Source organism: Gymnodraco acuticeps, unplaced genomic scaffold (genome assembly GCF_902827175.1).
Source record: "Gymnodraco acuticeps unplaced genomic scaffold, fGymAcu1.1, whole genome shotgun sequence".
NCBI classification, from domain to species: Eukaryota; Metazoa; Chordata; class Actinopteri; order Perciformes; family Bathydraconidae; genus Gymnodraco; species Gymnodraco acuticeps.
Window position 1 is genome coordinate 8,501,362 of NW_022990271.1, and position 13,025 is coordinate 8,514,386.

The window sequence follows — 13,025 nt, forward strand, 5'->3', positions numbered from 1 at the left end:
AGTGAAGCCATCATCAAAATAAAATCTTAAACTGCTCGGGTTTGGAGATTTAACATGTAATTGCATGAGATACTCTCTGGAGGTGTTGGGATTCGAAGATCTCAAAGGATCCCAGGAGAGAGTTTCTGCATCATAGGACCCTGTCTCCTAGCTACTAGCATGACCTATTGTTATAGATATATGTTCAGAAACTCATAACACCAAGTTAAGGTTAAAGATTAAATATACTGTCTAACACCAATGATTATGAGAAACCACCGCTTTACCGTGACTCTGAGTTCTTCTGTTGCCTAGGCTACACACGGCTGGTCCACAGTGTTCTCAGCGGGACATATGACTAAAGCCTGCGAACATTATCCACATATATTAATGGTATTATTGGATTAGTTGGTAAACTGAAATTTAAAAAAAAGTGTGTCTCTCACATAAACAAAGTCACACACTTACACTGAACAAAAATATAAACGCAACACTTTTGTTTTTGCTCCCATTTTTCATGAGATGAACTCAAAGATCTAAAACATTTTTCATATACACAAAATATCCATTTCTCTCAAATATTGTTCACAAATCTGAAAAAATCTGTGATAGTGAGCACTTCTCCTTTGCCGAGATAATCCATCCCACCTCACAGGTGTGGCATATAAAGATGCTGATTAGACAGCATGATTATTGCACAGGTGTGCCTTAGGCTGGCCACAATAAAAGGCCACTCTGAAACGTGCATTTTTGCTTTATTGGAGGGGGTCTGGAGGGGTCCGAAAACCAGGCAGTATCTGGTGTGAGGGGTAGGGGTAGGGTTAGGGTAATGTTGTGAATCGAGTGGCCCATGGTGGTGGTGGGGTTATGGTATGGGCAGGCGTGGACGACGAACACAGGCCACTCGATTCACAACATTACCCTAACCCTAACCCTACCCCTCACACCAGATACTGCCTGGTTTTCGGACCCCCCCAGACCCCCTCCAATAAAGCAAAAATGCACGTTTCAGAGTGGCCATTTATTGTGGCCATTCTAAGGCACACCTGTGCAATAATCATGCTGTCTAATCAGCATCTTGATATGCCACACCTGTGAGGTGGGATGGATTATCTCGGCAAAGGAGAAGTGCTCACTCACAGATTTGTTGCGTTTATATTTTTGTTCAGTGTATAAACAAAGATTTACACACAATCCTCCTGATACACTTTTCTGCCATTGATCATGCTCAGACTGGCCATGGAGTGCCGTGAGCTGCGGACGGACGTCACATGTGTGTTGTAACGACTCGGGCTCTGTGAGGAGCGTTTAAAGATCACGCGACAGCAACAACACAGCTCCTGGTTGAACTGCTTCTGGAAAGTCTCGCTCAGCAGGTAAAGGGCGAAGGGGTTGAGGCAGGAGTTGGTGAAGGCCAGGATACGAGCTACAACGCTGCATACAAAGTGAAGAAGGGAAGTGTCCACCTGGCAGGGGAGAGAGACAGGGTGGAGAGAATGTTTTACTATAAGATGGAGAGACAGATAGAATGTGAATAAGTAGCCTAAGGGATGTAACCGAGCAGAACTATACATTTGGATATGAATGCACTCTGGTATAGACAGAATCTGAAATGTTCACTCAATGAGCACCTATATAAAGCCTTTTTATTCAATCGCTTTCTTAATTTTCATCAGACACTCCAACCCTACTTGAAATGTACTTAGACCTCTTCACATTATCAACAACCCCGCCAGATTTAATGGAACAATCATGCCCATTAAACTCTGTTAAAGCCTTAAATTCCATTATCAACCTGAAAGACTTACACAGCTAATAAATTATACATTCATTTAGGGATGTGGTTTAAAATATAACGTTTTGTTTTTTTAAGTATGACGAATGCAAGTATGTAGTAACAGATTGAAACAAATAAACATGCTCCATAGCAAAGGGCTATCTGTGTACCTGTGAGTAGTGATAGGAGCGGTATACATAGATGATATGACAGGGAAGCCAGCACACTGCAAAGAGACCAACAAACACCAGCACTGTCTTCGCCAAACGCTTTCTTGATTCAACCTGTTGGTTGTAGAAAAAGTCAAAATCAGAAGAAAAATGCTGTTGTGCAATAAACATTATTGTTAAATAGACATTTAAAAAATCATACTTTTTGTCTGTTTCAGTCAGTTGTGAAGAAATATTCATATATTACTAAAGAAAAGATGGGCAAACATACTAATTGTAAAGTATAGCGAGTCTTTTACTCCTGCCTAGAAGAATAGTTTTTTAACCAGAATCAAGACAATGTTGGGTCTTAATAACAATAATATATACAGCCTTTTTCCACCAGGCTGTCAGGAGGCTGAACTCTCTCCCCTCCCTCCCCCCTCTCCCTGCCCCCACTGGACTATAACTCCCCCACACACTCAGACACTCAAATCCAGCACCAGACGCTTTTAACGCTGCTATGGACTGTTATTTTGTACATATTGATTGTTGTGTTTTTATTTAGGTCTTAATGTGTGCACATGTACAAATGCGTCTTTGACCATGTGTATATACATATTTGCACACATATTTTTATATTATTTGTTTTTATATTCGGGATTGTGGGAAATGGTGTTTCAATCTCTCTGTCTGTGCACACAAACTGGAAGATTGACAATAAAGTTGACTTCGACTTTTGACTTTGATACGTATAATAAAATGTGGGAAATTAAATAATGAAACATTTGTCATGACCTCAGGAAATTCAATTGCTACGGCCCTGATAATAACAGTATGAACTGGCCTGTCGTCTTGCATGCACGTTCCCCTCCACAGGAATATTTGAGGCGCTCCTCATCAGGCTCCGGGCAATGAAGGTGTAGTACACAGATATGACCAGAAGAGGACTGACGTAAAAAATTAAGAAGGAGGCCATGGAGTGGATCTTAGGGTGCAGTTCTCCAGCATGGGGATAAGGGGCACAGGTGACAAAGCTCTCATTGGTGGAGGTGACGTTGAAGGTGATGAGGTCGGAGTAGACGGCCTCGGGGATCGCCAGGACGAGTGAGAAGAGCCAGATGAGCGCCGCTCGCAGCACGATGCTGGTAGTGGTGTTTGAGGTTTGGATGTCCAGAGGCCTCACGATGGCCCTGTACCTAATAATTGATAGACACAGTTTGTATTAGTTAGTGCATTACCATTGGAAGCGACGTTGACCTTATCATCCTTTTTAAAGGCCCTGACACACCAAGCAGTCACCAGAGAACTCGCCGACGCCGACTGTTGCGTCGCCGTGTTCTCCTGCGTCTTCGCCATGTGTCGCACTGGAACACACACCGCAAAGACTTCAGCCGAGCACGTACGAACATGCGTGAGTGGCAATAACTCTCCTTACCAGCAGGCGGCGGTAGTGTGTATTCATCATTCAAAAGAGGCAACAACCGGAAGACAGAGAAGAAGAACAGACTGCGTGATATAAACAAACAACAAATAGCGTGTGCGTTCCATTTTCACTCTCGTCCATCGAAAACATGTTTCGTGCGGTACTGGAGCATCAGCCATTGGAGTGTTGCTTGTGGAAGACATTCTCAAGCAACCGTTTCGTTTCTCATGCACTGATTCCCTAGCTGAACAGCCAATCAGAGTGATTTCTTTGTCCGACTGCCTGTAGCCAATTCAACATGTTGAATCGGCCGTGCGTCGGCCACGGAAGGCCAAATAAGGCGTGTCACGGCCGCCGATGCGGGACACACCAAATTTCGTCCGACTAACGAAAACGGACGATTTTGGCCTGGTGTATCAGGGCCTTTAGACAGCAGCTGTTAGAATGATACCATCAAAAGTTGGCACCTTTTCACAAAACATTTTATTAAAAATTAAAATGCAGTTCGGCTGACTGTGTTCAACATTTAGACCAGCAAGAACACACATATTTGCCACTTGTGGGCAACAAAATCAAGCTGAAAACATACTATTCATTATATTACCTTGTTAAAGTCCTCAAATCTGAGAAGATGATTAATTCCCTAAATGAATGACACACTTTGCAATTGACACATTTTAATCTCTGAACACAGCACTATTAGTTAAAGCAGAGGCAAACAAATTATTTTTATTTTTGTTTTAAACTCATTTAAAATCAATATTTTGTGTCTAAATATTGATCGATTTTGAAAGTAGCTGTCTTATAAGCTTACGAAGGGGTCCTGCTCATTCTGTTCAGGTTCATTTCACGTTTATGCCCAGCTCTGTACATTATTGCTTCTTTGATGATATGGTGAATATTTTAACACTAGAACCACCAACGGGTCAATTTTACCCGCAGCTGTTTTTTGATTGTATGTAACTTTTTTTCGATAAAATATTCAATTCTCCCTTTTTCCTGAAAGTGTGTTATGTAGCACCCTCTGTTGTTAAAAATGGTCAATATGAAGTCAGATTGAAAAAATCGCCAAAAGAAATGCCATTTATATCTATATCAACCACACACTCACTCCCTAAACATCCAGGAGCGACGCTTGGTCAGGGTCCCGTGGCGTGCAGTTGGGACGCGCCGAGGCTCCTTCAGCTTCATAAACGGACGCAAAGAGCTTTCAACTGATTGCAATGTATTCCCATCGGCGGCGGTATTTGACGCTCAGGGAAGCACCACATCCATTTATTTCGGCATCTCTTGATGCTGAAGCACCCCCCAGGATTGCCAAAGCACCCCCAAGAAATATGTGTTTTTTTTTCTTTTTCGAAAATTATTATTATTATTTTTATTAAATTAAATCAGAAAAAGTATTGATTACATCAATGCAAATGTGAAACAAACAAATGTTTGACCAAAAACATAAAGCCAACACAGGTGATATGATTAGGCCAATGGCCAGCACCCATTAGATTTTTGACCTACCCATAGGCTAAATTATTTTACACTTGTGTAACTTCCTGGTAGCTGGAGCCCCAAATTATTTGCTAACAGCAAAGTGACAAATGGATAGTGTTTTAGTCCATAAACGTCCACGTGTGGACACTCAATCAAAACCAACTGAAAGCGAGAGGGATTCTGCACATAATAGGCCTCGTGAGTACAAGTAGCTTACTTCTGGGTCTCTGTGTTTCATTCAAGCTCTGCTCTGTGTGTGTGTGGCACGAGCCATTTTGTGTGCGTGCGCAAGCGAGCGAGAGAGAGAGCTCGCGCACCGGTGGGTATCTACCGGAGATCGTTGTGGTTAGCATCTGGTGCTAGATAGCCAAGCTAACGGATATAAGGAGCTTTTTCAACAACAAAGTGGAGGGAGAACTCTCTCCTGTTAGACGGTGAGTCTCAGATAACCTCAGCTCAGGTGAAGTAAAGGACTCTCAGTGTTTAGATAGTTAACTTTAGTCTAGTTATCTCAGTGGGTCTCAAACGGTTTGGGAGTGATTTGTAAAATATCTATAAAGAAATAGAAAATCTGTTTACAGTTCTGTTTCATATGCATGTTGGGAGATACAATATATCCATAGATCTCTTCATTTTGCTCTCAAAGTGCACAAGATTGATGCTTTTAACTTCAATATTTAAAAACAAATCTTTTTTAGATTTGTTTAGAGAAGGTGAGGACCCTCCTAGAGGAGGTGAGGTCCACTCCCCACTTGTAAAAATAGCACTTTACCCCTGCTTACACCCATGTGCCGTGAGCTGATTATCGAGCCTTCATTGTAACAGTCGCGGTTGCACTGTGTATGCGTGTGGGGAGTGTTGCAGTAGAAAATTCAACTGTAGCGCTGGTGCATTAATGGGAAACCCTTAATGTTTGAGCACCCTCTATGAAACGTCAAGCTACCCCACAGCACCCCCTAGAGAAAATCTCTGGCGCCGCCACTGTGTGAGCGTCCATTCCCATTGGCTAACGGAGAATTGTCCACCCGGAAGTAAGTATTCTCCTTACTGTCGATTGATTTGACAGTGATATCTCCACTACGCATCAACTCAAAAACACCAGATTATCCTTGTTAATGAAATAATATTGATAGGTTTAAATTGTGTACAATGCTTTTGTGTTTTTCCCCTTCAATTCTGAGAAACAACTTGTTTTCTCTGAAATGTGGAGCGCCAAAGAGACTACACTACCCACAATCCCCAGCTATTGTTGTGACGACGCCTGTCCGCTTTGACAAACCTCGTGATAAGTCAACAAGCTCTGTGATTGGATGAAACATAAATTCATACAAAAAAAGTCCAAGGCTGCAGTCGAATAGTCCAAAAATCAGCTCCTAAATTCTAACCCTATCGTCTATTCCTTGACCTCTGAGTGAAACGTCACGGGGTTAAGGGATAGTCGATAGGAGAATTCAAAAGGATTTAGGAGAAGAGACTGCGGTACTTTAGAGAATCCGAATGCACTTTCACTATCCGACGTGTTCATGATGCGCCAGCGGACGTCATAAATGTGCGTCTGCTGCTGTGGGGAAACTATGGAAACTACAGTTTTTTATACAGCGGACTACATGATGTATAATAAGAACAACGGACTGCTGTAAACTCATCTAGAGACTCTGCACCGTGCTCTGATGCTGTTGTTGTATGCTTTATGAACGTGGACAACAGAGAAACATATTCTTCATGACCAAAGTTGGAATTGAAATAAAAAGGAAAGTGAAACTTATGCTTGTTACCGTCTCCCTCCGGTCCACATTAATACAAATGATCCCAAAGATTGTATGAACTATGAAAAGATCTTAAAATCAATACAAATGTATTTATTATAAATGTTAGTCCTTAACATCTATCACTGTGTATATCACCATTCAAACATCTTTTAAAAGTTGAACAACCCCACACAGCTCAGTAAAGACTGAAATGTTGACTTAATTTGATCATTTCAGTAAAAACTAATGTTCATATTTCTCTTTTTGATTATAATACTGATGAACGTTCAAAACAAAGCACTTTGGCAAGTTACCACATACGTTTTAAAAAGCTTAATAAGCACCGTAACTTTCATGATATAATTTCTCTGTCATAATCGGTTGTTTCCGTGAACGGCCGACTGTTGTGTGACGGCAAATGCTGCGGCTGCAAGGCATGGTGGGACAGCATTTTCTCCTCTCCTTTCGGTGAGGGAGGTCCAGTGGTTGGCTAAAGGAGGTTATAAAGGAAGTTTGAAACCTCCTTTCCTATCATCTAGAGCAGTGGTCACCAACCTTTTTAAGCCCAAGATCACCGACCTCGGCCCAGGTGAAAGGCGAGATCTACCTATTAGAATTGAGTGAAAAAGACGGCCCAGACAGTGCTTCCAATTTGAGGCCTTTTATATAGGCTAATCTGAATTACTGTTACAATGAAGGCTCCATAATCAGCTCACAGCATATACAGTAGGCAGGAGTAAAGTGCTATTTTTTTCGAGTGGGGGGCGGACCTCACCTCCTCTAGGGGGGTCCTCACCTCCTCTAGGTCCTCACCTCCTCTAGGGGCGTCCGGGGGGATGCTCCCCCGGGAAGATTTTTTTTTAAATATTGAAGTTGAAAGCATCAATCTGGTGCACTTTGAGAGCAACATGAAGAGATCTATAGATACCTCTCATAGCACCCATATGAAACAGAACTGTAAACAGATTTTCTTTTCCTTTATGGATATTTAACAAATCACTCCCCTTTTAAACTGTATTCTTGTTTACTGCCATATAGTATTTCATACCTGTTTTTTATTTATTCTCTTATTGTTTGAATAACTATAATGATCATATGAAGGTGTGCCGTGGAAATAATCTTTTGAATAATTTGTGACAAAACCGTTCTAAACACTCAGAGAGTCCTTTAGCTCACCTGAGCCCCTCAGTCCCTCAGTCTGACAGGGGAGGACTCTCCTCCAGCCTGTTGTGGAAACAGCTCCTTGTGTGCAACCCAGTCTCATGGCATTTCGTGTTCACCAACACGATTTTTAATCTATTGATTCGTGTTCACCAACACGATTTTCCCCTTTTTTTCGTGTTGCACAGCACGATTTTAAAAGCAATGTATTTCTACTGGTAATGACGCTCATGGAAGCACGGCATTCGTTTGTGTCGGCTGCCCTTAAAGGCAATGTGAGCGTCCATTCTCATTGGATAACGGAGAATTGTACACCCGGAAGTAAGTATTCCCCTTACTGTCGATTGATTTTACAGTGATATCTGCACTACTCATCGACTAAAAAACACCAGATTATCCTTGTTAATTACACAACATTGATTGGTTTAAATTGTGTGCAATGCTTTTGTATTTTTCCCCTTCGATTCGGAGAAACAAATATGTTTTCGGAGTAAAGGATGACAGAAGACACTACACTACCCAGAATCCCCAGCTATCGTTTGGACTACACCATGTGCTCTGTTTGACAAACCCCGTGATAGTCCTCAAGCTCTGTGATTGGAGAGTGTGCTCCGAGGGTTACGCCGAGCCTCGAACAGCACTTGAAATGGGATGGAACCATGCACGGCAGACTGTCCAAAACTGGATTTGAACGGGTCCACCACGTTTGATAGATGTCTTGTAATGCACTATTGATGAACCTGCGACCCAAGTTTTTCATTCAATGTAGAACTACACCATAGTTGTGTAGGCCTATATGATATGTCAATAAACCTTAGAAAATCTTGAAATCTTGAAAGGGATGTGCAAAATAGTCATTATATACAGTCTTTAATTAACTATTAGTAGAGAATAACGAGTAATTAATATACTTTATAGGGATCCTATTAATATCTAATAATAAAAATAATGAAATTCAATAACATGCTTTAACCACTAGGTGTCCCTTTATATCAGGTGTGCACCTTTATGGTGTAAATACAGCCTATCTACCAATTGGATCAAATATAAAAGTCAGCCGAATTAGTGTTGATACTGCAAGGAGACGTATTGTGTGAAAAGAAATGTAAGATGTTGTTTAATGGCTGATATATTTATGATCCACGTCACGTTTTCAGTTCCTAATGTTTGTCTAGAAGTCTTCTCATCAGGGCTATATAAATACAGAACTACGGCAGATATGTAATATTTAATGCAGCCGAACCGTGTATTACAATGCCGTTATGTGATGACTTTCAAAGAGAAAAGCAAGCACACTCGGAATAAAGTATTATTGTATTTTTTTTCAATGTTTTCGGTCTGTTTCCGTTATTTGTTAATGACGATGTGCTGTGAGATGTGAGACTGGAATTGCACAGGGGGAAATAACGTAGGCTATCTTTAGATGCGGATTTTGTTAAACTAATATGTTTTCGCTGTGGACCAACACTATACATTGACGGGGAAGGGGGTAGCAATAAAGATAACACCATTAAACAGTTACACAACATAACAGAAATAATATCGATAGCAGCGTCCCTAGCAACCACCTTGGTAACAATGAAAACGTTATGGACGCAATTTCCTGAAGTAATCTTCGTAATAACTAGCAAACTAAAGATCATGTACATCCACTGCACACATAATCTGAAATAACAACTCATATTTCTCGCATCAAATGACATCAAAACGCATTTTAATGGCCAAACTAACTTTAAAATAGGCATTTTCCATCGAGAATAAAACGAAGTTCGGCCATGTTTTTTTTTTCTTCAGGGAGAAATTTGAAGATCACGTGACGTCAAACAGAGTACATGGTGTAGTCCAAACGATAGCTGGGGATTCTGGGTAGTGTATTGTCTTCTGTCATCCTTTACTCCGAAAACATATTTGTTTCTCCGAATCGAAGGGGAAAAATACAAAAGCATTGCACACAATTTAAACCAATCAATGTTGTGTAATTAACAAGGATAATCTGGTGTTTTTTAGTCGATGAGTAGTGCAGATATCACTGTAAAATCAATCGACAGTAAGGGGAATACTTACTTCCGGGTGTACAATTCTCCGTTATCCAATGAGAATGGACGCTCACATTGCCTTTAAGGGCAGCCGACACAAACGAATGCCGTGCTTCCATGAGCGTCTATAGAAGCATATGGACATCCCGGAAAGCTGAAAATGGACGCTAAGGGCCCCCCCTTGCGTTGAAAATGGACGCTAAGGCCCCCCCCTTGCGTTGGAAAAAGCCGACAGGGGACTTGACATAACGTCAACATAGGCCGACCTGGGAGTGAGGATGTGTTGATTTTCTCAGCTGTAAAGTCCATCAGATATGAGTAGGTATCTCTGTCAAAATGACTACATGTGCAAGCTTCCTCCATGGATTTACTTTATCACCTTTATTGTTTATTTTATACACCAACTCTTGCATAAGCAGGTTCGCTAGGCTCTTTATGAAGTAAACACATGATTCTGTCTTGGGGAGCCACCTAGAGCAGAAACAGATCTGATTACTTCCTAAATTGGAAGTAGTCAAACACAACATAACCCTAATACCTTTAAAACAATTGAACATCAATTTTAAAAGATGCAATTGTCTTGTTCTTTTATCAGCGAGGAGCAAAAACCATTTAGAATGATCTCACTAACAGAAGACACAACAAAGATTATGATTTTTAAATAAATAATTATCCTTAAAAAGGACCATATTGTCACGATCTGTCTGTCTGTGTTTTGTTTTGTCTTGTCTTTTTCTGTCTTTGGTTTCCTGTTTTATTTTGAAAAGTGTTCACCCCCTGTCTTGCCTGTTGCTTTCTGTCTGTGTTCCCTCCTGTCTGATTACCCGATTGTGTTCACCTTGTGCCCCTGTGGTTTCTCCTCCCTCCTCACCTGTCTCTTGTTTCTTTGATTAGTCTTGTGTGTATTTAAGTTCTGTTTTTTCTGTCTGTCATTGTTAGTTCCTCGTTTGTCTTTGACTGTGCCACGGCCCGGGTAGTGTTCTGTTTTTGACGTTTTGGCCTTGGAATAAAGGTATTTTTCTGTGAAATCTGCATTTGGGTCCTGCCTGCTTCACTCAACCCTGACACATGCTTCAAATGTTTTACTGTCTTGTAATGTAAGGGTTTTACTGCATCCTGATGGCTTTTTAATGCTTCTGAGGAACAGAAAAGGAATGCCATGCAGCTAAACATGTGAATAGTGACATGAAGCCAATTATTTTGAGACTTCTCAATAATCCATTTGATTGAAACATTAGTATTGCACACTGCTCGAGGACAAAGTCAGTGACAGCTCAACTATATTCTGACTTTGATATGATAATTTTTTTCTAATTTCCTGCGTACACACAGTTATTCGATTGATAAACCAAGAAATGACTGGGGTTAATAAAGATGTTCCTGCAGAAATAACGAAGTGGCCAAAGATCAGAAATAATGAGGAATAACTGACATATGCAACACACACACACACACACACACACACACACACACACACACACACACACACACACACACACACACACACACACACACACACACACACACACACACACACACACACACACACACACACACACAGCTATTTTGTATTTTTCCGTTTCTTCTCTCGTGTTTCAAACGGATTTTCATTTATTTAAATTAAAGCATTTTGAAACATAGACTTTTAAACATTATAGGCCTTCCCAATTAAAAAATGTCCACTGACATCTTACTGTTGATATTGCTCATTTCATTCAAAATATGACAGTGATTTATTGTCCCCCAGGCTAAACTATTATTGTCATAAGACAATATCAGTTTGAAATAAAAAATATAGTACATTTATTTTATCAATGTATTACTTACACGTGTCCGCAGCATTTAACAGAAGCACTTCGTTGTCATGCATAGTAGGCTACTCCTCGATCATGCTTAAATATTTGTTTCCCATCGCAGTAATAAAACATAAAATGTGCACGCTCAATATGCCTTCATCTAGCTCTCAAGAGACAAAACAAGAAAACATTTGGATAATTTGGCTTACTTCAGGGCCATTATAAAGGGAGCAGACAAAAGGCTCAACAATAAGAGAAAATAGTATACCTGTCAGCAGAGAGGGCGGTAAGAGTGAACACAGACACCCCGACCGAGGTGAGCTGAATGAAGGGGATGACTTTACAGCCCACTCTCCCGAACAGCCACTCCTCTGACAGGTAGCGACTGGCATCCACCGGAGCGCAGGTCACCAGCAGTAAAACGTCCCCGAGCGCAAGGCTGGACATGAAGAGATTGGGCACATTTCGGACGGATTTGGCCGAGCAAAAGGTCTTGATAAGCGTAATGTTGCCGATAAGCCCCAACACGCTGATAACACCGTAAACTGAAGCGATGACCACGCCGGTGAACCACATCGTCCGTGCCGAGCTTTGGAGAGCAGTGACGCTGCGCGACGCATTAGTACAGATGGTCCATCTCCCCCGCAACCACTCAACAGGTTTTCTCTAGTACAATATTTAACGCAAGGACACATGGACAGGTCCTTTGGGGTTTCAGAAAAGCAAAACTTCTGTGTGCTCGTTCTCTTCTGTGTTTAAACGTGGGGGTCGACTTGTTACCAAGTGCGCTCAAAGATTAACAACATGCACCAATAAAGAACAATCAATATGTGTGTCTGTGCTATTGTATTTCAAAGAGGAAATAAGAAAATGATTAGAGTGCTTAAAAATTATATGGTATCACATGTGTAAATGGGTTACAGTTTTTTGTTAAAAATACATACATGTTGTTATAGTTAGTATGTTTGTTTGTAATGATTTGTTTAAAAAAAAAGAAAAGGTTCTGAACTTGCATCAAGATAAACATGTGTTTTGCTTTTGTCTTTGACCATTTTTAACTGGTTAACTTAGGAGTTGGATTGCTGTCTTTCACATCATTTATTTATATTGATTTAATTTAGTCAAATATATCCATCCTTTTCTGAATTGAGAAAAGTGGTTGTCACATTTTAAGTTCCAGGACAGTAAGGAGAGATAATGTAATGTCAAGGCTGAAAGGGATGAACATCTAAGTGTCTGACAAACAATGACCGGATGAAATCACATAATGTCTGTACCTTCAGATTGCAGATATTTGACCAATCTGCAATTGAGTCTTTCGACCTTTTACATGCAGGAGACAGAAACAGTGTGAAAGTGCTGTTAAAATTGGAAAATTGATCTACCACACAAGTCTGAAGGAAATCGACAGGCAGGCTCCGTCTAGCAAGCAGGGCATCATTATGCTGTACCTGCTGCTGAAGGT

The 13,025-nt window shown here is 40.9% G+C and overlaps 1 protein-coding gene across 1 annotated transcript; it reads right to left on the bottom strand.

Moving 5' to 3' along the window:
• Nucleotides 1-1,133: 1,133 nt before the first annotated feature.
• Nucleotides 1,134-12,197, bottom strand: LOC117549211 (gastrin-releasing peptide receptor-like). The gene is given in 5 exon segments (XM_034220899.1): nucleotides 1,134-1,445; nucleotides 1,927-2,040; nucleotides 2,753-3,104; nucleotides 11,829-12,182; nucleotides 12,184-12,197. Coding segments are annotated over 5 exon segments (1,116 nt in total). The 3' UTR covers nucleotides 1,134-1,163.
• Between the last annotated feature and the right edge of the window lie 828 nt (nucleotides 12,198-13,025).